Source organism: Anolis sagrei, chromosome 3 (assembly GCF_037176765.1).
Source record: "Anolis sagrei isolate rAnoSag1 chromosome 3, rAnoSag1.mat, whole genome shotgun sequence".
NCBI lineage: Eukaryota > Metazoa > Chordata > Lepidosauria > Squamata > Dactyloidae > Anolis > Anolis sagrei.
In genome coordinates, this window is record NC_090023.1 from 108,036,929 (window position 1) to 108,059,723 (window position 22,795).

General features: G+C 42.8%; 1 protein-coding gene across 2 annotated transcripts in view; it reads left to right on the forward strand.

Annotated features, from left to right (window-relative positions):
* RASA3 (RAS p21 protein activator 3) overlaps positions 1–22,795 on the forward strand; it is a 169,112-nt gene that overhangs the window by 73,572 nt on the left and 72,745 nt on the right. For both annotated transcript variants that reach the window (XM_060769666.2, XM_060769667.2), the window contains exons 4-5: positions 6,554–6,648; positions 22,398–22,474. In XM_060769666.2, coding sequence (XP_060625649.1) covers positions 6,554–6,648; positions 22,398–22,474 — 172 coding nt within the window. The remainder of the gene's footprint in view (positions 1–6,553; positions 6,649–22,397; positions 22,475–22,795) is intronic.

A 22,795-nucleotide genomic window follows, 5' to 3' on the forward strand; every position in this document is an offset into this window, starting at 1 on the left:
CGACGGTATCGAAGGCCGCTGAGAGGTCCAGGAGCACCAACAGGGACACACTCCCCCTGTCTAGCTCCCGGCGCAGATCATCTACTAAGGCGACCAAGACCGTCTCGGTACCATGTCCCGGTCTGAAACCAGACTGTGCCGGATCCAGAATATCTGTGTCTCTCAAGAATACCTGGAGTTGTGAGGCCACCACGCTTTCCATGACTTTGCCCAAGAAGGGAAGATTGGAAACAGGCCGAAAGTTGTCCAATTTAGTGGGGTCGAGTGATGGTTTCTTCAACAGCGGCTTTACAACAGCCTGTTTTAGGCTCGCTGGAAACTTGCCTTCCCGAAGGGAGGCATTAACCACCACCGTTACCCACTCGGCCAATCCCCCTCTGGCCTCCTTCAGAAGCCAGGATGGGCAGGGGTCTAGGATGGACGTGGTGGGTCTCATTCCTCCAAGTATCTTGTCCACATCCTCGGGTTTCACAAACTGAAAAGAATCCAACAAAATCGGACAAGCAGGTGCTTGTGTCACATCCACAGAGACTGCATCTAATGTGGCGTCCAGCCCAGAGCGGATCAAAGCGACTTTGTCTGCAAAGAACCGAGCAAATGCTTCGCAGTGCGCTGCCGAGTTGTCAGGGCTCCCACCTGAAGTAGGGGGAGTTAAAAGACCTCTGACAACCCGAAACAACTGCGCTGGACGGTTTTTTGCAGACGCAATAGTGGCCGCAAAGAAAGTTTTCTTTGCGGCTTTTATTGCCGCGGCATATGCCCTTAAAAAGGACACAAACCGTGTTCGGTTTGACTCGCTTGGGTCTGAGCGCCACACGCTCTCTAGAACCCTCTTCTTTCGCTTCATCGCTGCCAGCTCCTCAGTAAACCAAGGGGCTGGTTTAGCTCGGTTACTCGAGAGGGGACGTTCTGGAGCGATCTTGTCAATAGCCCTGGCCATCTCCCCGTTCCAGAGAGCGACCAAGGCCTCGACATGATCACCTACCGCAGCGGCGGGAAACTCCCCAAGAGCCGTCAGGAATCCACTCGGATCCATTAGCCTCCTGGGGCGGACCATCCTAATGGGTCCCCCACCCTTGCGGAGGTTAGGGGGCGCAGTGAGCCTAAATCTAATCAGGAAGTGGTCGGACCATGGCAACGGAGAGATAGACAACTCCTCCACACCGCCACCCTGCTCCCATCCCTGACAGAAAACCAAGTCCAATGTGTGTCCAGCACAGTGGGTGGGGCCAGTTATTCGTTGGGACAGCCCCATGGTTGCCATGGCGGACATGAAGTCCTGAGCCGCACCTGTGAGGGTTGCCTCGGCGTGGATGTTGAAGTCCCCCAGCACAAGAAGCCGTTGGGACTCCACCGCCAGGCTCGAGACCACCCCCGCTAGCTCAGGTAGGGAGACCGTAGTGCAGCGAGGTGGACGGTACACTAGCAGAATCCCTATTCTGTCCCGGTCACCCACCCTCAGGTGGACGCATTCAAAATTTGTGGTCTGCGGGATGGGGTTCCTGGTTAGATGGATGGAATCTCTATAGACCACTGCGACACCGCCTCCCCGTCCTCCGGCTCTTGGTTGGTGTTGCACGGAGAAACCTGGAGGACAGAGCTGGGAGAGGTTTACGCCCCCCGCTTCGTCCAACCAGGTCTCCGTGATGCACGCCAGATCTGCCCGCTCCTCCAGGATTAAATCCTGGATCCAAGATGTCTTTCCGTTGACAGACCTGGCGTTCAGCAACACCACCTTCAAGCCAGAGGGCCCGCTCGCCTGGTTACACCAATTTACCTTCGGAGACCGATTGGGAATAGTTAATTTAGATAAGCGATCCGAATTAAGCCGAATTCGAGGTCTCCGTCTCCCGCATCTCCTCCTTCCCACCACGACCTCTATGGGGGCCCCTCGGCTAGTGGAACACCTCCCCCCCTCCATGCCGCAGTTCCGAGCCATACGATCCCTTTCTCCTACATTTGTTGTTAGGCTTATAGGTTCTTGCCAACATCCCCTCTCCTCCTCCTCCCCCCTCCCCACCACATCTTCACTCATAGGCTCCAGAACCCCACCCCTTCTGCCCCCTCCGCTACAGAAAAGCAACAGGAGCAATACACAAATGGGGGCAGGGGACCACATGGGTAGCAGCAATACAGATGGTAATTGATGTTCCGACTACTACAATGGGACAGTTCGTAAAGTGCTAGAATTAGGAGCAGTTCGTCAGTAATCGTAGTGATCGTAATTAGTTAGCAGCAGCACACATTCATAAAGGCACACTAACAAAGTGCAAGATCTAACAGCACATTAACAAAGTGCAAGGTCTAGAGGCACATTGATAAAGTGCAGATCTCAATAAAGTGCTAAATCTAAAGTGCTATACTTAGTGATAATAAAGTGCGGCACAGAGGGACGGGGAAGGGGAGTAAGTGCTGGTGCAATCTGGCAATCGATGGCAGGCGCCTAAGTGCTCTAACCTATTACAGATGGCAGATGACAACAATGGCTGCCCGGAATGGACTGGTTGGTATTATACAACTCCCTGTTATGGGTAGTAATGATGGTAATTAATTAGATATAGCCATGACCCCAGAGTATCTGGACGGATTGTAAGCCAGCGGATGGGCTTCCGGGGTTGGTAACTCGGGGGATGGGGCAGCACGGATAGACAGTCAACACTCTTGCTCAGCGAGAAAGCCGGTCTACACATAGGCGGTTCTACACAATGTTCCGGCCTCTGTAGGAGTCACAATGAGGCTGGAGAACTCGCCAAAAGCTGGAAGGTGGAGGCGGACTCGCCCGGCACACGGTGATCCTCACCGGGCGGCTCTTCTAGGAACCTGGCCTCTGTGTCGATGGGATGGACTCACTTGCAGATGGAGGGCAGGGGTAGATTCGCTTGACGAGGGGGGGGGGCCCGCCTGAAGATGGAGAACAGGGGCGGGCTCGCCTGAAGATAGAAGCAGCCCCCCGGACTCGCCTGACGATGGAAAACCGCCTCTCGACTCAGCCACAGCTCGGCGCCGGCACTATCCTCCCAGTAGCGGCTGCGGAGGCCGGGGGGCGCCCGGCCTCCCCAGCCAGCGACCGGCGGTGTAGCGATGCAGCAGTCCGGCGGCGGCGATCACTCCGCGGTGGCGGCCCTGCGTTCGGCTTCTCCACCCGCGGCAAGCGACGTCAGGCCTCTTTCCCCAGCCGCCTGCAGTGGCGGTAGATCGGTGGCGGCGACGCGGTCCGGCAGGGCCAGGCCGCACCCGGCCTCCTCCTCGGCTGCGGCGGTGGGGTGGGGATGGGATGGTTCGGCGGCGGAGGTGGCCCGGTGGCGGCCGGGCCGCGTTCAGCCTCCTCCCTCAGCTGCCGGCTGCCGGCGGTGACTTGGCGGCAGCAGCAATCCCGCGGCGGTCCGGTGGTCTGACCGCGCAGCACTCGGCGTCTCTCCCGGCCGCGGAGTGATTTCGGCGGCGGAGATTCGGCGGCAGCGGCGCTCACCCTTCGGGGCCGGCGGTAGCGGCGCCCCGACAGTCCAGCAATGGCGGCGACCCGGCCGCCCCAACGACAGTCACCCCGCCAGCAGCGACGATGGAAATGAGGCTAGCGGCGGCGGACTGTCTGGCGACAGCGGCGGACTGTCCCGCCCGGCCCGGGAACCGCAGCGCCAAGCAGGCCGCAAGGGTAAGATGGCGGCGGGTGTTGCCTCCTTGACAGCAATGTCTGATGCTTGCTCCAGCCTATCAGCAGCATATATGGTGAAAGATGGAGCACTCCGTGTATCTGCACCCCCAGCTTTCACTCACAGTTCCAGACATATCAGTCTTTTTCTGTCTTTTACCCTTCTTCTTCTACTCTGGCCAGTTATACCTCTTCCTCTTTGCTATTCCTGTTCCTCTTTTAAACTCCCCAGCCTTTTTATCTTTCAACAACTGAAACAATTAGTTATAGCAAACTGGTGCAAATCAAAAAAGATCCCATATGATCCCACTTACCAAGTGCATGCTCCACTGGACAAAAAAATCTTAATTTCTAATCCAATGTGTAGGATTACACTAATACAGTAGTATTGCTCTTCTTACTTATTTAGGTGGTCCCTCATTCTCCAAGTATGATGGCCTTCCAAGTGCAGTGTCTCTTGGCAGTGGGTACATAGGTGACTGTGGAGCCCTATTTTTGATCTGTATGTTCTTCCGCAGTGAGGGCTTCGGTTTCCAGGTGGAAGGCAGTCCCAGTTAGGGTTAGCTTGACATGCCTTGCTCTTTCCCCCTTTCACCTTTCATTTGTGCCTCTTCGAATTCTGCAGCACTGCTGGTCATAGCTGACCTCCAGTTAGAGCACTCAAGGGCCATGGCTTCCCAGTTCTCGTTGTCTATGCCACAGTTGTTGAGGTTAACTTTTAAGCCCATCTTTAAATCTTGTTTCCTGTCCACAAACATCCCATTTTCCGTTCTTGAGTTAGGAGTATAGTAACTGCTTTGGGAGATGGTGATCGGGCATTTGGACAACATGGCCAGTCCAGTGGAGTTGATGGCATAGGAGCATCACTTCAACGCTGGTAGTCTTTGCTTCTTCCAGCACGCTGACATTTGTTCGCCTGTCTTCCCAGGAGATTTCCAGTATTTTTCGGAGACAGTACTGATGGAATCATTCCAGGAGTTGAGTGTGACGTCTGTAGACAGTCAACATTTCACAGGCATATAGCAGGGTTGGGATGACAATAGCTTTATAAACAAGCACCTTGGTATACCTACAGATGTCCTGATCCTCAAACACTCTCTGTTCCATTCAGAAAAATGCTGCACTCGCAGAGCTCAAGCAGTGTTGTATTTCAGTGCCAATGCTGACTTTTGTGGAGAGCTGGCTGCCAAGGTAGTGGAAATGGTCAACAGTTTCTCATGCTCTTCAGTCACTTAGCAATTGTTTGACAAAAGTCTCTTAACATTTAATATGATTCTTTTAATATGGACATTATGGTTTAGGAGCTGAATTATCCTCCTTCTGACTGTACTTTTCAGTTGCTTTTCAGCCCACTAGAGTCCCACAGTGAAGCACAATAAAATATATATTTGAAACTTCCATTCAAAAGAGATTTGGGGAAAAAAAGGTAATCCAGTTCTGTGTCCTACTAGTGCATTTTGCATTAGCTGTAGCTTCTGGACATTTTTCAATTGTAACCCCAGGTAGCAGGCATTATAATGGTTTCAACAGGTGGAAATTAGGGCATGAATTGCTGCTCTAAAACATGACATTTTAGAAATTGGCACAGTTGGTGCAAAAAGAAGGATTTGTTTTCAAAAACAATTTCAGGCTAGAAATGTAACAAACAAAAATATAACAAATCATATTGATTATTTTTGAAAGGGGGGAAATATTATACTCACATCTTCTTTTTTTAAGCAGAGAAGCCATAGGGGTAGGAATTAACTGATTTTGTTTCTTCTGAGTGTGGTGTGTTGTTCCATTCGGTTGCATGGTAAAACAGTTAGATCAACTACATCAACTAACTTTCATATCCAGCCAGTATGGATAGATAGTAAACCATAAGATTATCACTTCATAAGATTTATCCATTGACTTCAGTTCTGTTGACTTCAGTTCTATATTGACAACCATATTGACAACCTGTAGGAAATTGCAAGAGAATGAAGTGCTTTGTTCTCTGTAAATAAGGCGAAGAGATCAAGTGTTATAGATAAAAGGAAGAAGAAGAGGAAAAGCAATATATTATATTGGAGCGATTAATGGCACAAACACTTGAAGCACCAGCCTTCAATTTATGTTTGACATTCTTCAGGCACAACGAAATGTTGTTTTCTCAGGTGAAGTCAGTTCTAATGTCTTCTTTTTCCCCTGCCACCACTTTCCTTCCCTGCCTAGTAATTCACAAAAGTGCATGATAAATTAAAAGATTAAGCACGGTGTATTTGCATACATAACCTTGCAGGTGGCTAAACTGTAATTAACACTGAGCCATCTTGACTTGGGAATTTGTGATGTTTAATTGCAAGATGGTGCCTTTCCGCTATGTTTTTTTTTTTAAAAAAAAAAAAGAAAAATCTGTCACAGCAGTGCTTTGCAAAAAGATGCCAGTTGGGCTTTGCAGTGCTGCCTTCAAGTTACAGACAGGCTTGCTTGGTGATGTGGATTGAAGTGGATCTTTCTTGTTCCACTTTACACAGTGCCTCACTACTTTCTGTCTGGCCAATCAGGTTGCTCTTTTCCTTTTTGGGAGGCCTTTCCACACAGCCCTATATCCCAGAATATCAAGGCAGAAAATCCCACATTATCGGAGTGTGGACTCAGATAACCCAGTTCAAAGTAGATATTGTGGGATTTTCCACCTTGATATTCTGAGATATAGGGCTGTGTGGAAGGGCCCTTGGACTTCAGCTGCAAGAGTCTTAGCCTGCTTGGCCAGAAGCTGGAGGTTCAAAGTATCTGTAAAGCCGAAGCCTGGGGACCATTGGGCTCAGCTGTTTTGAAAAAAGAAGAAAATATTTCTTTTCATATACAAATTTATTGTTTGTAAAAAAAATACTTATGTATATCCAGCATCATATTTTTGTCTTGATGTCTTTTCAGGAAAAGTAGCAATATTGAAAGAAGATTTACAGAAGTACCATAATAGAGACACGTGGTTTCAACTGCAACATGTTGATGCTGATTCAGAAGTACAGGTGAGATAGTTTCTTTCCTTACTAAATTGAGGGCTGCATAGTGTTGGTGACCACAACAATGAAAAGACAATTATTATTGTAACTAAAGAGTATTGCATTGAGAATTCTTCAAGAAGTCACTGTCCAACAACTGTTGTACATATTGCTTCTTGACCTTTTGGCTAAGATGAAGTGTAGTATCCGTTGTACATAGACTGACACCAATAACTTGATTTTGTAAATCCATCTGTGTTGTAACAAGCGTACTTCAATCTGCTATCGATTTCATTACAAACCCCTAAATTTCCTCAACTTGGAAAGAGGAAATACTGCAGATCTCAGATAACGTGATTGATTTTGCTATGTAGTTGCTGTTGCCTGCAATGGAAATTCATTACAAGTTGAGCATCCTTTATCTGGAGTTTTGAATTGTTCTAAAATCTGAAATCTTCCTCATGGATGGCTGAGACAGTAACACCTTTGCTTTTTGATGGTTTCATGCACAATATTATTTTAAAACATTGTATAAAATTACCTTCTCACTATGTGGATTAGGAGTATATAAAACATAAATGAATTCCATAATTGATTGACACTTGTATTTTTTAATTTAATGATACTTATTTGGACACTTAAGAGTAGAGGCACATACCTAGAAGTCTGTAGTTGCTGATAGACCAATAATCCGAGGATCCTGGGAGACATAGAGGTCACTAGTGCTCTGTGCTTACCCATATTTCAAATGTAAACAATTTACCACATTGTTAAAGAAACTAACCAGGAACTGGTTTCTAATTGCATATGTATGTTTTCTCAGTTTAACAGGATACATCTTTACCTTTTGAATTCTTGTGGATTTTTATTTTGCAAATTATAACTGTGAATCATTTCATACTCATGATAAGAAAGAAGTTCTACTTTGTCAATTTATTTTCTGGGTATTAGCTTAGTGATTGTTCTGGAAATGTAAAGTCCCCTTCATTGTGACAAGGAAGGCAGAAGCTGAAGTAGATTTGACTGTAACTTGAGGAGGGAGGATGCCTCTCCCTCTGCTCCAATCTGGAAAGTTTAAAATGTGACACATAAAGCGTTTAACAGGAAAGGGATAAACAGAACAAGATGTGAATCAAAAAGGAAATCTGTTGAGGAGATATCCTACTTACATGTGGAAAGGATGCATGTTGTGAAGTAATGAGTGCAGCCTAAATTCAGGAATTGTTTCAAGCCAAGATATTAGGGCTGGGCGGTTTCGTTCGTTAATTTTGTATATCGTTTTCCCCCCGTTAATTTCCCATATACGAAACGATATCAAACTTTTTTCCAAACCCGGAAGTGTATTTTCAAAATCGAAACAGCATGCGCCAAATATTTTTGTATTTCCGTCCATTTCGGAAATACGTAAGATGGCTAGATGCTTGCTGGGAGCTCTCCTCTCTCTCCTCTCCTTAGCCAGTCAGAGCCTGAAAGAGGAGGAGGAGGAGGAGGAGAGGGCGGGGAAGGCGCCGGCTGAGCAAGCGAGCGAGAGGGCGAGCGACCCTCAGTGGGAAGGCAGCCCCGTCCCTCCTTCCTCACCTTTGCGGTGGGTGTGCTTCGGAGGAGCCGGGCCCGACTCGGCGGCAGCGCTTGAGGGCCCGCCAGAGTGAGTGCCTGCCTTCCCTCCTTTCCCCTCTTCTTTTCTTTCTTCTCCTTTCCCTCCTCTTGGTGGAGAAAGGGAGAGAGAGAGAGCCCGCAGGACTCAGGAGGGTGGAACAGAGCTGGGAGCAGCGGGGAGGCTCAGTCTGTTTGCCCTGTGGCTCTTTTTGGCAAGCATTTTCTGCCAAATATTTTTTATTATTATTAAAAAAAATTAATAATTAAATTAAAAAAATATTGAAAAAATATTGAAAAAAATTTCGTTGATGCTTTGCGCATGTGCAACCGCGGGCGCCATCTTTAAAAAACATTTTGTAAATATTAACGAAATTTCGTAAATACCAAACTTTTTTTTATGGAAAATTTCGGATATATTTTTAAATACAAAACGCTGAGGCACCCTAAAAACGAAACGATATTAGAAACAAATTTTTCCGTTGTTACCCAGGCCTACAAGATATGAAACCACTGAATCTATTTGTTAGATCCAGGGCCTCACCAAATCTTAGGACGCTTCCTTTCCAATCCAATGACGGAGGGGCACACTGCCCATCCCCCAATATAGCTGAATTTCCAGCGACGGCGCCACCCACAAATAGAGTGGAAGCATCATACAATGCTTCCCTTTCAGCACGGGACCCTTTCCCGTGCTGTGCTGGCTCCAATGTGATGGGGGAAGCATCACCCTGAAGGAGCGATGCGCAGAGCAACAAATTCATCTCAAGATCTTTGGCGAAGCCTGGCGAAGCAAGATGTTTCACCTGGCTTTTGCGATAAGGTCATAAGTGAATCAGTGCATTGAATATTAATATTAATTCCCCAAGTTTCCACTGCTTTAATAGTTATCCTTTAGTTCGGACTAGCAAATGAATTTGGTCACAGTTTGATTCTGATCCTGGCTTATTTTCTGTTATGATAGTTTAAACAAACCACAGATCCCTGCATTCAGATATCTCTAGGACCAGTTGTTTGTTTCAGTTTTAAAGCAAATTTTCTGACCTTAGTTTTAAACAATTCGGGGTTTTTTTTCATCCTTCCACGGAGACATGAAAGTGCAAGAGAGAGGTATCTACTTATATTCCTGGAGCATAAAGTAAGGCATTAATTCAATGATTGACCTTGAGAACATTCAGAAGGACAGGAATACCCTGAGGAGGTAGCAACTCAATTACAGTCCAATGAAGAGATTTCCTATCTCGTTTCAAAACCTGCTTGAAAGAGACTGGTGAAAAGGAGAGGAGGAGCATTAGGGAGGTTTTTATTTTCCCCTAATTACAACTAGGAAAGATGAACAAGGAGGACTGAATATCTTGATATAAACCTCAGTCTCAATTTTCTACCTCCTGATCCCACAAACAGGAATTACTATTTCAACAATTTCTGGTTGCCTATATCGACGGCAAGAAAAGCAGTTTCAGTATACAAGTGCAGGTCTATTTGTAAGTTTTTGATGGAAAAACGGATAAAAGTAATTATATCTGTCTCCCTTGCCCAGGCATCTCTTCATATCTGAAGGTGTGGAGTAAGTACATTGCAAATATAGTGCAACCGACTTATCCATGGATTTTATCTAAAATGTTTGTCGGCCTCCCTTGGTTTTCCAGTGTGGTTCTATAGCAGGCTTGCACAAGACATGGTCTTCCAGATAGTTGGGTCTCCACCTCTAGAAGCCCTGGCCAGCTTGTCCAATGGTCAGGAATTCAGGGAGGTGGAGGGCCATGGGTTTTGCAGGCCTCTTCTATGATATGCTTCTAGACCAGTGATTCCCAACCTTTGGTCCTCCAGATGTTTTGGACTTCAGCTCCCAGAAATCCCAGCCAGCTTACCAGCTCTTGGGAATTGGGGGAGCTGAAGTCCAAAACACCTAGAGGACCAAAGGTTGGAAACCACTGGTCTAGACCAAATATAGTCAAAATACAGGGTTTACTATATCAACTGAGGTCTTGGAATGTATTCTCACAGTTATGGGGGTCATACTATATAGAATCCCAAACTTAAAAATCAGATAAATTAGAGACAGTTCTAAATCTATTTCAACTTTACATTTGTTCATACTGCTGATGAAATTTGGAGTAGAACATTTTGTTTCTGGAACTAGATTTTCACTAGATTGTGATATAAAAAGTAATAACGAATTACCGTCTAGGCTCGGAGTGTATAATGTACAGTGAATGATACTGGGTGTTGGCCTTAGCTAAAAGATGAGCAGAAGTTTAAAAACACACACAGAGAGGCACACGAACACTGCAATAGAAGTATGTCTTCCTGTGGGAAATAAGCGTTTCCTTTTATCACGTGAAGCGAGCCAATATTCATATGGCCCTTAGTGTGGTTTTTTTATATTTACTGTAATTTGAAAACACTGTTGGGAGTTGTTTGTCCAACAGTACTTTGCAGGAGCTTGCTGGTTCTTTATAATTTGAGTCCTTGTGTCATGTAGCAAGTATTTGTGAAAATGTCTAGTTAATTAGAGACATAGGGCTTAAATACTAATTTTAAGCATGGTGCTATTTCAGGACTGTTTATCGCTTCCTGTATTTTTGCTTTGTAAAAACCAGCTTCATAATACCACATTTGGAGCATAATGATAAGTCTTTAGAAGACATGGATTACATTATCTTTTTTGTGTGTGTTAGGGTTTTTCCTCTGTTTTGTAAACTGTCAAAAGAGCTTGGACTATGGGCAAAAGAGAGAAATGTAGCTTACATAAATAAAAAGGAGTGTTTACAACATGGGGATGATTTCTATGCATATGAAATGGTCCCGTATCCCACCAAAATGAAACATTGCACCTTCTAGTACTGGTGAGGGGCTGTAAAAGGAAGATCATAGTCAGTGAAATTCTACAGATGCATACAAAGAGAAAGAGATGTTCTTTGCAACCACTGCTTCAAAAAGCTGTAGACGTTTCCAGGAACTTAGAAGACTGAGTTGGCTGTATACTGTCAGTATGAATCAAGCCCCTGGCAGCCTAGTAAGAAGTTCCAGAAGTGTTTTCTCAGAAGGTCAAAGCATATGAAAAATGAAACAAGATGTTATTGCAGTGGCATCTTCTCCATAGGAGAAAGGCCCAGTGAGGACATACCTTACAAGAGAAAAGTGGGAGTGTTTGAAATGCACCCCCCCAATAAGTTTGCAGAAATGTATTTCAACACTAGTGTTGAACAAAAAAGTTGAAAGTGTGGTCTTTGGTGTGTCAGAAATGGGGTGATGCAGGCTTTCCACTAATTCTACGCACTCTGTTTTTAACCATCACTTATTCCAGTTCCACCCACAGGAGTGATCAGCTGTTGCACCCATGCTTCTCTTCCTCTGGGATCTCCCTGGCAAGCAAAATCAGATTCTCTAAATCCCCAGATGCACATTAGTTCTACATTTGCAGCACTGAACTCATGGTTATAAATAGAAGAGCAGTTGGATGTGTGACACCGTGGAGTCCAGATTGATTTACTGGTGATGAGAAAGGCAGATTCTAAACAACCTTCTGAACTCTATATTCTCTCATGGGCTGATTTGAAAGAAGAGTTGTTGTCTCCAGTGAACTTCACATAGTTCTTCCCCTCCCACTGAGGATGTTTTGTGAAATGTGCAGTGGTTTCCACAAACTATCTGCACATATAGAGAGGGAGAAATAAACTTTAAATACGGGATTCGAAGTAGTGAGAGAGCAAGATGGATGAAATGGTAGCCTACTCAGGTTTTTTCTTTGGTGCAATGCTGCTGGCAGAGTGTAGCCCATGGAGGTGTTTCATAGGAATCAACAGAATTCTGTCTTCCACCACTGGGCATGCAGATTCATATTGGTTTCAAGATATGCCTTTCCTCACTTACCCTGAAGGTATCTTCATACACTTCCTCCCCAGGGTGCATATTTATCCTGGAAAAAGAAAAGTAGACCCAAAGGAGAGATCTGCAGGGGATAGTTATGTGGTGCATAATAGTCTGCCTCGGGATGAATTATCTGGCCCCATTACTACAAGTCCAGATGCAACTCCGCATGCTGCTTTGGATGCATGTGCCAGACACTTGTGCACAATTGTTTGCAGTAACCTTGCAATCCTTAGAGGGAAAACAGATTTTCAGTTATGTTTATGAAATTCACAGGATTTCCATAATCTGAACAGCCATAAGGTTATACAGTCGGCCCATTTCCACAGAAACTACAATTATCCAATATCTACCAATTCCCAAGGGTGGCAGTTAACTGAGAGGCTAATGTATATGGTTTACGTTTTAAGAACTCTGGTTTTAGTTGTAGTGTGTGCATTCATAATTTGTATGTGAAATACTAAGAATGAGTGAAGGCTAGGCAGGACAACCTCCACCCCATCCTTTGCAAAATAATCTGTTATTCAGGACATCATAAACAGTTTTTTTGAAAGTCACTATTGTTCAGTATTTGTGGTAGTACTGCTTCCTCAACTTAATTTGCATGCATCCAGCAGAGTGCTTATTTGAACATAGTTAATCATTTGCGAGATAAGACTGCTGAATTGTAACCACACACACCATGTGAAAGTGAAAAAAGCTATTTCCAGCTAATCTGCTCCTCCACCCAGGAAACAACAGGGTGTGACCATCTTATCTAACAAACAATAGTTTTTAAAGTTTTTGTTGTAATGTATGTTAGTGATTTCTGTGCAACCGTTCAAAGATAAAACAGTTCATGTTAAATATGCAGAGAGGTTAAGAAAGTGTGAAATGTTGAAACCTAACACAGAGCCTTATTGCAACAATCTGCTATAACCTTCTAACCTTGTTTGTTCCACTGGGGACACCACTGTCGACATTTGATCCAACAGGCTAATGTATTCTTGTTGATCCTTTGTACGTACTCTTCAACCTAAACAACTGTAGGGAAATCTGTATTAGTTGCCACTCGTGTTGCAAAGCTGTTTGATAGCTCTCATCAGGGATCCAGCCTACAGCTTCAGGTCTTGGACTGGTGACTGAGTGCTGGCAGGTGGCCATTTAGTGTGTATCCCACTTGGCCTTCACCAAAAGAAAGTGGCAACACCAGCTCCATGAGCATTCAGCTGAGACTTCATGACCTCTATAAAGTTTTCTTGCTGTTCTGAGAAACAAAGATGCATGTTCTTGCTGCTCCCTGGCTTGCACTTGACCTGATTCATGTTCAGCATTTGCTCTCCTCCAGCACCATCCAGAAGGCAAATCTGATGAGGGTTTCTTTTCAAACTTGAATCGTTCTATCATCAGCAGGAAGACTATCATCTATATCCTAAAGTTCTCTAGTCCTAGTTTTTAAGCTATTTATTAACTGTGTCAGAAATGAATGATAATGTATTTAAAAACACAAAAAAAGTTAAAAACTTGGCATTATGCTAAATGTCCCTTGACCAGTAGCTGGCCATTTGTAGTATCTCTGGTGTAACTGTGAGAAGGTCCTCCATTGTGCATGTGGCAGGGCTCAGGTTGCATTGTAGTAGGGGGTCTGTGGTTTGCTCTTCTTCCCACTCGCATGTCATGGGCTCCACTTTGTAGCCCCATTTCTAAAAGTTAGCTCTGCATCTTGTGGTGCCAGAGTGCAGTCTGTTCAGTGCCTTCCCAGTCGCCCAATCTTCTATGTGCCCAGGAGGGAGTCTCTCATCTGGAAGCAGCCACTGATTGAGGTTTTGGGTTTTTGCTTGCCACTTTTGGATGCTCGCATGTTCCTGCGAGTATTCCTGTAGTTCTTGGGAACCTGTTTCTTGATTTAAGGCATTGGCTTGCTGACTGACAGACGATGGGCCGGAGATGTCAATGCCTTGGTCTTTTCATTACAGGCTGCTACTTCCTGGCAGATGTTAGTTGGTGCAATACCAGCTAAACAGTATAATTTCTCCAGCAATGTTGGGCGTAGACATTCTGTGATAATGTGGCATGTCTCAGTAACAGCCACATCCACTGTTTTAATGTGATGAGATTTATTCCACACTGGGCATGTGTATTCAGTAGTGGAGTTGCAGAGAGCAAGGGCAGATGTTTTCACTGTGTCTGGTTGTGATCCCCAGGTTGTGCCAGTCAGCTTTTATATGATATTATTTTTGCTTGATATTCAAGTACTGCTTCTTATAAGTCAGGTTGTGATCCCCAGGTTGTGCCAGTCAGCTTTTATATGATATTATTTTTTGCTTGATATTCAAGCACTGCTTCTTATAAGTCAGAGCATGAGTAATTCTCAGGATGTCTTCACTGTGTCTGGTTTTTAAATTTTTAAGCTGAAGTCTAGATTTTCTAGAGGTAATCAGATGATTAGCCACATGGGCAGCACCCACTGATTGCCTTCTGTCCCACAATGCGGTTTTATTGGGGTTCGCTCACCTCATCACCAATCATGCAGGAGCCAAGAAGCAGACAGATAAAAAGTACTGATTGCTAATTAAATAATACAGAGGTCCTTTGCTGATGTTTGGGCTCATATGAGGAACAAAAGAGTAGAAACTCATATGGTATTTCATCAAATCTAAAGCACACATTTTTCCCATTTAAGGGGTTTCAATTGCATCTATTTTTTTGTTTTTAACTTCCTTACCTCTGAGATAGAGGAGGAAGAGAAAGAAGGAACCCCTACAATTTTGTCCTCAGCCATGCGGCTATTTACCAATATTTTAGTTAAGCACTGTTTTCTGCTTCTGCTGCCTTCCCAACGGTCCCACAGATGTAATAAAATAGACTCATCCAGACAAGATGACTTCCTGATTTCTTCTCACTCCTTCCTTACCCAACACTAGAAAGCCACAGTGACATGACAACAAAAAAGTATTGTGTGTGCAGAGCAAATTTTTAAAACTATATAAAAATAGTTTTTCCCCCTAAAATTGAAGCTTCAAAAACAGGGTGCACCTCACATTTGATGATGCCTTAATTTCAGTTGTTCACATGCCTTTTGTTCTTAATGTAGGGTAATGTATTTTTAAAATTTTTAGTTAATCAGTCTAATTCAAATGAGAAAAACAAAAGTAATCTCATTGAAAGATGAGGCAAAGGTACTGATAGTTGTAGCCATTAAACAGCATAGCGTTCAAAGCCTCAAATATAAAGAAAATACCCTAGATAGAGGAGACCTGTTAAATGAAAAGTATTATACGAGTATTATAGTTGATTCAGCAGTATTTCTACTACTGGGCTAGCCAATAGGATTTAGAATATGTTACAATAAGTTCCTTGTAACATTCCATAAGAATCTATATAGTGCAGGAGGAATACACACTTTACTACTCATTAATGGTTGGTGGGTGGCTTTTATGTCCATGGAGTGGAAGCTATTTCGGTGTCTTGGTGACCAAAGTTTGGAGTAAAACAGAGCAGATTGACTCCCTACAAACAAGGAATCCAACATCTCCCACTCTGTCTGTTCTTGTTTACATGTGCATGAATGAGATACCACATAAGATAACATGACTTTGTGAATTTCTCATTGCTATGACTATCTTGTCCATTGAAGTTGTACTCCATAGAGAAAAACTACAGCAACAGTGGAGACAACTGTGTGTTTTGCTAACCTAACATTTTAGCATAGTAAAGTAGAATACAGTTGTTAGCCAAAATACAAACTTACCTTTAATCTCACCACAATAGTAAATTGAATCTTTCTATTACTTACTATTAGACAGATGGAGTATATGATCATCATGGGCGATCACTCGTGGCAGAGTATGATTGCCTTCCAAGGGTAGAGTCTTGGCAATGGGTCTATAAATGACTGTGAATACCTATTCTGGCTCCATGTGGTCTTTCACATTGAAGACATAGATTTCCAGATGGAAGACGGTCACGACAAGGGTTTGCTTGATGTGCCTTTCTTTCACCCTGTATTTGTGCCTCTTCAAAATCCATAGCACCATTGGTAATGGCTGACCTCCAGTTACAATTTCGAGTGCCAAGACTTCCCAGTTCTCTGTGTTTATACCACTCTTTGCTTTGTTTGAAAAAAATACTGCACTTGCATTTTGATGTCTATGTCAATTTTTGTGGAGAGGTGGCTTTCTAGGTAGCAGAAATGGTCAACATTTTCTAGCATTACGCTATTAATCTGGTACTGTAGAGGTATTGGTTTGTGCCTGCTGATAGAGCAATTTGTTTTTCAGGTATATGAAAATGCTTTTTTTAATTTCAGTGACTGAAAAAGCATTATTCAGCTGAGCCAACCATCAGCTTATTATCCTAGGATCTTCCTATATTTGTTTCAGTGATGAAACAAATGTTTTCTGAGTCCTTCTACTCCCTTCACAATTACACATCACAAAAAGCTCTTCACCACCTGGTTGTGTGCCCCATTCATTTATTCTGCATTAGCCATGTCCTTTACTGGTTGAAACATCAAGAGAACACCTGTGCTTTTTCTTACAGATATATGGGAAAACATCACTCTCCTACGATGTACTATCATTAGTCTAATGTAGTTATAATGCTTCAGTAATCTGTGGAATGGCAAGGCATACTCCATGTTGCCTACACGTTCATGTGGATCCTAATTTCTAAAAGTTATATTGCATAAAGCACTCTCACTGGGTGAAAGGAGCTGGAAAGCTGACCTTTAACAAAATGATAATGCTATCGACTATCACATTTTAACAACCCAATCCCAGAAGTTATGATAAAAAGTGAGGCAATTTGGGGTAGTGATATAACAGGGCCAGACCAAAAAAATACCAGAATGTATTGACAAATAGAAATAGGTGTTCTGCAGCGTGGAAATATACATTTCATACAGAGGAGGAGATACAAACTTTACAAGACACAAATTGAACTCCTCTCACCTCAGAGGTGAGAATCAGGCATTCGAGGCATTGTTGAACCCTCAAGTCCCAGCATATTCACCTGAGGAGAATTTTGTCAGAGCCTACAGAGTCACACAATTCCCATCCTGTTCCCAATGCGTAGCATAATGGACTAGGTTCATTTCAGATTGGTATCTTACTAATTATGCAGATTTATGATAGAACTAGTGAGTTAAAAGGGAAGAGACTTCAGATACCTCACTTGTAAAGCTTTCAAATGGGAAGGCTTTAGTGAGAGCTCAAGAGATGTATCTCCACCTGATTTACAAATGAAACCTGCTACTTTTGGAGAGCACACTTGAATAGCTTGGTTCACAGAGGAATTTGTGGTGTTTTTACATTCAATCTATTGTGCCACTATAGCAGCCACTTGTCTTTATTTTTTCTATCTGAAACATGCTGAAGCTATGATTACCAATTTTTGCTGGTTTTGCGTTACTCATAGACTTCATTTTGCAAGGTGAACAGAAGATCCTCAACGTATACTTTACTGTTGAACAAAAGAGATGTGGAATAGGAGTGTACCATTGTAAAATCACATTCTCACCTTCAAACATAAGACCTGTATTTAAGCTGAGCAAAAGGAAAGAGCAATATCAAAGGCGGAAAAGCAGCATCAAAACATAATACACATATAAATAGAGAGAAAAATCTCAAGACAATCTTTGGAAATAGAAATATAATATGAAATATATCCAGAGCATGTTGACTGGTTGTCTTCTAAAGAAGCAAGAAAATCTCACAGGACCTTATTCCATAGTCAGCATTGTTAACATGACCTAAGTAGGGATGGGAAACCTTCTTTCAGTCTGTGTCATTCCCTAATGTGTAACATTCCAGCAGTGGATTCGCACAGAAGCAAAAGACAAAAGCGGATGAGACAAACCCATGTACATACACATTCATAAATACACAATCTCCTTTTTCCCCGTGTATCCATATTTCACTTTACTCTAGTGATTGTCTATAAATCCAGCCACCCCATTCTTTTTGTTACCATATTAGAATAATAGAATCATAGAGTTGGAAGAGACCTTGTAGGCCATCCAGTCCAACCCCCTGCCAAGAAGCAGGACAGTCGTGTTCAAAGCACGTCCAACAGATGGCCATCCAGATTCTGTTTAAAAGCCTCCATAGAAGGAAGTTCTTCCTAATGTTCAGGTGGAATCTCCTTCCCTGTATTTTCCTATAGACATTTCATATTAATGTCTCAGAACTAATGTTATCTCCAGCCAGCTAGATCATCTGACCTTGTCATGCCACTGCTTTTAATTTCAGTAATTTCGTCCCAGCCATGCAAGTTTTCTTAGACATCACACAACATGTGCTTCCAGGAATTTCACACAGCCAGGATTGTGACTCACAGTAGTCTAGCCTCAGCCTTTTAAGGTACAAAAAAGCAAACACTTGAGAATGGCAGAGCACAGTGGGATCTCTGTACCTTCTGGACACACAACCACCACAACCTTTGTGTATTACAAGTAGTACAATATTCAAATTATAGTTCTGCATTAGTCTAGTTTTTTTTCTTTCTTTCTGGGATTAAATGCAGGACAAAAAAGTTACTTTTTTGGAATTGCTACTTTGGATTTCTACACCCCCAGTCCCACAAACAGCATTGGCAAAGTTGTTGTAGTCCAAATATGGCATGGTCCTATCCTTTCCCTGTGAAGAACAAATAAGACGGGAGGTTGAATCTAATACGTGACCTGCATAAATGGACAAATGCTGGTATTTAGAGCAAAAGCCCTTCAGTATTCTTAGTGCATGTCAAGTGCTTAGACTCAAGCATGCCTCGACCTCTCCCACTTTCACCAAAGAGCAAATGTTTGGCCTTGCCACTTGAAGGCGCTGGGGTAACAGCTCTCAGTGAAAATACCAGAAATTGCCATTCAGGGATAGCATTGATAGGTCCAAAGGAGGGAGACCTTGGATGGGTAGAACTTTTCCCCATCCTGCCATATTTATTATTTATTATTTATTTATTTATTATTTATCGTGTCAGGAGCAACCAGACAGTTGTATTACATTTTTAACAAAACAAACAGACAGACAGACAAAACACAAAGTTTGCAAGCTTGGTAGTTGATTAAATGTCCTTTGAACAGTATCTGGCCACTTGGAGTGCCTCTGGTGCTGCCGCAAGGAGGTCCTCCATTGTGCATGTAGCAGGGCTTAGGTTGCATTGCAGTAGGTGGTCAGTAGTTTGGTCTTCTCCACACTCGCATGTCGTGGATTCCTCTTTGTCGTGGATTCCTGCCATACTATCATAAGATTCAAACCTCATAATGTGGGCCAGTTATATCACAGGCTACACGTGAGAAATAGCTCTGGCCATTGGTGTGTAAGTACAAGAGAGAGAAATTATAATTTCTTTATTGTCCCTTTTACATTCTAAACAATGCGATTACTTACTTGGAAAAAGGACTAGTACAGGGCTGCTAATATGGCCCCATCTACACTGCCATATAATACAGTTTGAAACTGCAGTATGTGGTCAGTGTACACTCATATAATATAGTTCGGTGCAGTATAACTGCATTATATGAGTCTACGGATGGGAACATTGATTTCTGACTTTTGCCAGGGGAAACAACAGTTTGAATGCCCTTATCCAATATTTTTGGGACCTGAAGTGTTTTGGATTTAGCAGTTTTCCCCCCAGATGTTGAAATACCCGTATGTGTATATACAGTATATGTATATTATAAAATACCTAAGAGATGGGACTCAGGTTTAAACACAAAATTCATTTATGTTTCATATAGACCTTCTCCACATAGCCTGACAGTAATTTTATACAATATTTTGGAAGTATGTGTAAGCAAAGCCACCCATATGGACAAATTTGGAGTATTTCAGAATTATAGATTTGAGTTGCACAATCTCTAATAACATTGATTTCCAAGGGTATCTAACTTTTTTCTTCTGGAATTTTAAAAAATGTGATGCTTGTGTCTTAATTTTTTTTCTTGTTATGGGATTCTGGCCCAGGCACAGACTTGGTCTCCTGTGAGCAGAGAACAGAAACAACTTCTGTTCACAGATGAGTCTTTGTCTTGGCAGAGGAATCAGCCAGAAGAGGAGGGAGACATTTCAGCTGATTTCCCCTTCTCTATTGCAATATATTTCATATCATCCCCTGCACTGTGATCTTTCCAGTGCGGATTTTCCAGGATGGACACAACATACTGAAGGGAATTGCAAAAAATTAACTTTCACTCCCTTGAATCGGGGAGCGCATCCTGTGGCAAAATTCAATTTACTGCATATGATTTTGATTTTATACATTTATTACAATTGATGATATTAAACCTTACTTACAGTAGTTTTCTTCCACTCATTCAAATGACTCTGGACAATTCCAGACAGGACTTTAATTTGTGCCTAATCTGGTTTTTAAAAACCCAATTGGACATGAATTTGAGTCCACACACACCCCAGAAAGCTTGTGCTTCTGGGGGGGGGGGAGTATCCAGTTGCCCTGCTGGTTTGGGGAGGACATTAGAGCCCTCTTTTATATTCTGGGCTGAATATTCCAGGACTTCTGAGGGGACAGTCCCGGCACCAGCCATACTCAATTAGACCCGAGTCTTCCAGGAATTCTTCCCGTCTCATCCAGTATCAAATTAATTCACCACAAATTAGCGTTTTCCTGCTTTGATGTGAATTAATGTATTTTTATGTGAGGCATCATTTGGATGACCCACGTACAAATCCAGGAGGGCACATATTTTCCACTATGTGTAGATGCACCCCTCAGTCCATTCTGCCTTGCATATAAGTATTTCTGACTTCTTCCCTTTTTTCTTACAGCATGTACACTTCCATATCATGCATTTCTAGCTGTTGACTATTTAACTCTGTATATGATAAAAATGTCTGTGAGACTTACTCATTTTGAATGACCCTGATTGAAATACATTTGCTCAGCAGATTGTTGTCCTTGGGGGGAAGGGGTGAATGCTTTGTGAGCCATTTCTCCAGTACTCTGGAAACAGCTCTAATCAAAGCACCCATGAGGAAATGATTGAACGGTCCCTTGTGTTTCACCTGGGGGCACATCTGACATGGGTAGGAGCATACAGTTAAACAGGAAAAGCATTTAGTGCACAACTCACCCATGATTATGTCTGAAATAAATGGGCTTTCAAGTACGTCTATACCTGAGTTTTGCAGCTAAGTATTTCAGGAGCAGTTATATGATGTCATAGCCCTGCAGCTGCTTGCTGAAGTAATTTTCCTACTTACGTGTGTATGTGCCTTCAAGTCACCTGCTGACTTACGAATTTCATTGAGACTCTTAAGCAAGCAATACCCAGAGGTAATTTTGCCGGTTACTTTCTCTGAAGTATAGCTTCTAGCACCTGGTATTCATTGTAATCTCCCATCCAAGAACTTAGGGCAGACCTGGCCACCATCACCTGTTCCTGTGATAATGAACACAAAGAAAGGAATGGGTTGTCCACATGTCACTGCTACTGCTTCTTGCTGGTCACAGAGTTCTATTATTTGGAATGTTTATAAAATACCAATGTCTGTCAACTCAAAGTATATCTGATCTGGGATTTTCCCCCTGGCATCCATCCTTGATCAATGAAGGAATTAAAAGTGACCTCTGACTCTGTCCTCATCTTTTCATGTCTTAATTGGAACCCATTGGAGATGGCACGCCAGGATTGAAACCAAGATTCTGGTTAACAACAGATTTATGAAGTTTTCATGTACAAAGGTGACACAGTGTGGAGATTAGACTAGTTTTTCCATCAATAATCTTAAGAATATACATCTCCACATGATCCACTATACACTGGATAGGAATTCCAATGCACAATTTGGAACTGTGGCCTCAAAGCTACCTCCCATCCCCATTATATTACTTAAATTAGGACAGCTTAGCATAACCAATAATAAGACCTTAAAGTTCTGGGTTCCCAGGCTGGTGGTTCTTGCCATTCAAATGCAAAAGAAATTTGGTCCAGGTTAAAATCTCTACCCTTCGATTTAGAGTCATAGATGTTGTGCATGTAGCTAGGTACTCATTTCAAAATAGTCAACACTTCATTTAAATGACTGAAGTAAGTTCAGTTTGTCTTCACCCCAGATATCTGTAGCCATAGCAGCTGCTGTTGTTATTACAGTCAAATGACAGAAATATTGTTTGGGTTATCAGATAGGCTTCCTCTTCATTGTTTGGTGACTTAACAATTCTTAAGTGGCTTGTGAAAGAAGATTACTTGTCAAACAATGTCTTATATTGTCTGTATCCCCGGTGTTTTTTTTATGATGACAACTTGTTTTAAGAATTCCCTAAATTATATGTAATCTGACGTTGTGGTTTGCAATTCTGTTTTTCAGGGAAAAGTCCATTTAGAGTTGAGGCTCAGTGAAGTCATAACAGACACTGGTGTAATTTGCCATAAGCTTGCCACAAGGTAAGACACTGAATGCATATGTTTGTTTACATTGCCCTTGCAGTATATTTCAAATGAGTGTTTAAGTGTTCAAAGAAACAGAGATACCAAGGGAATGGAAGCACAGCTTGAGTAATTCTTGGAGGCAAGACCTCTCATATTTATTTATTTATCTTTCAGAAACAAACCGAGGGTACAGTTGTAATGTATTTAAAAACACAAACAAAGTTTTAAAACTTGACATTACACTAAATGTCCTTTGACCAGTAACTAGCCACTTGGAGTACCTCTGGTGTTGCTATAAGAAGGTCCTCCATTGTACATGTGGCATGGATCAGACTG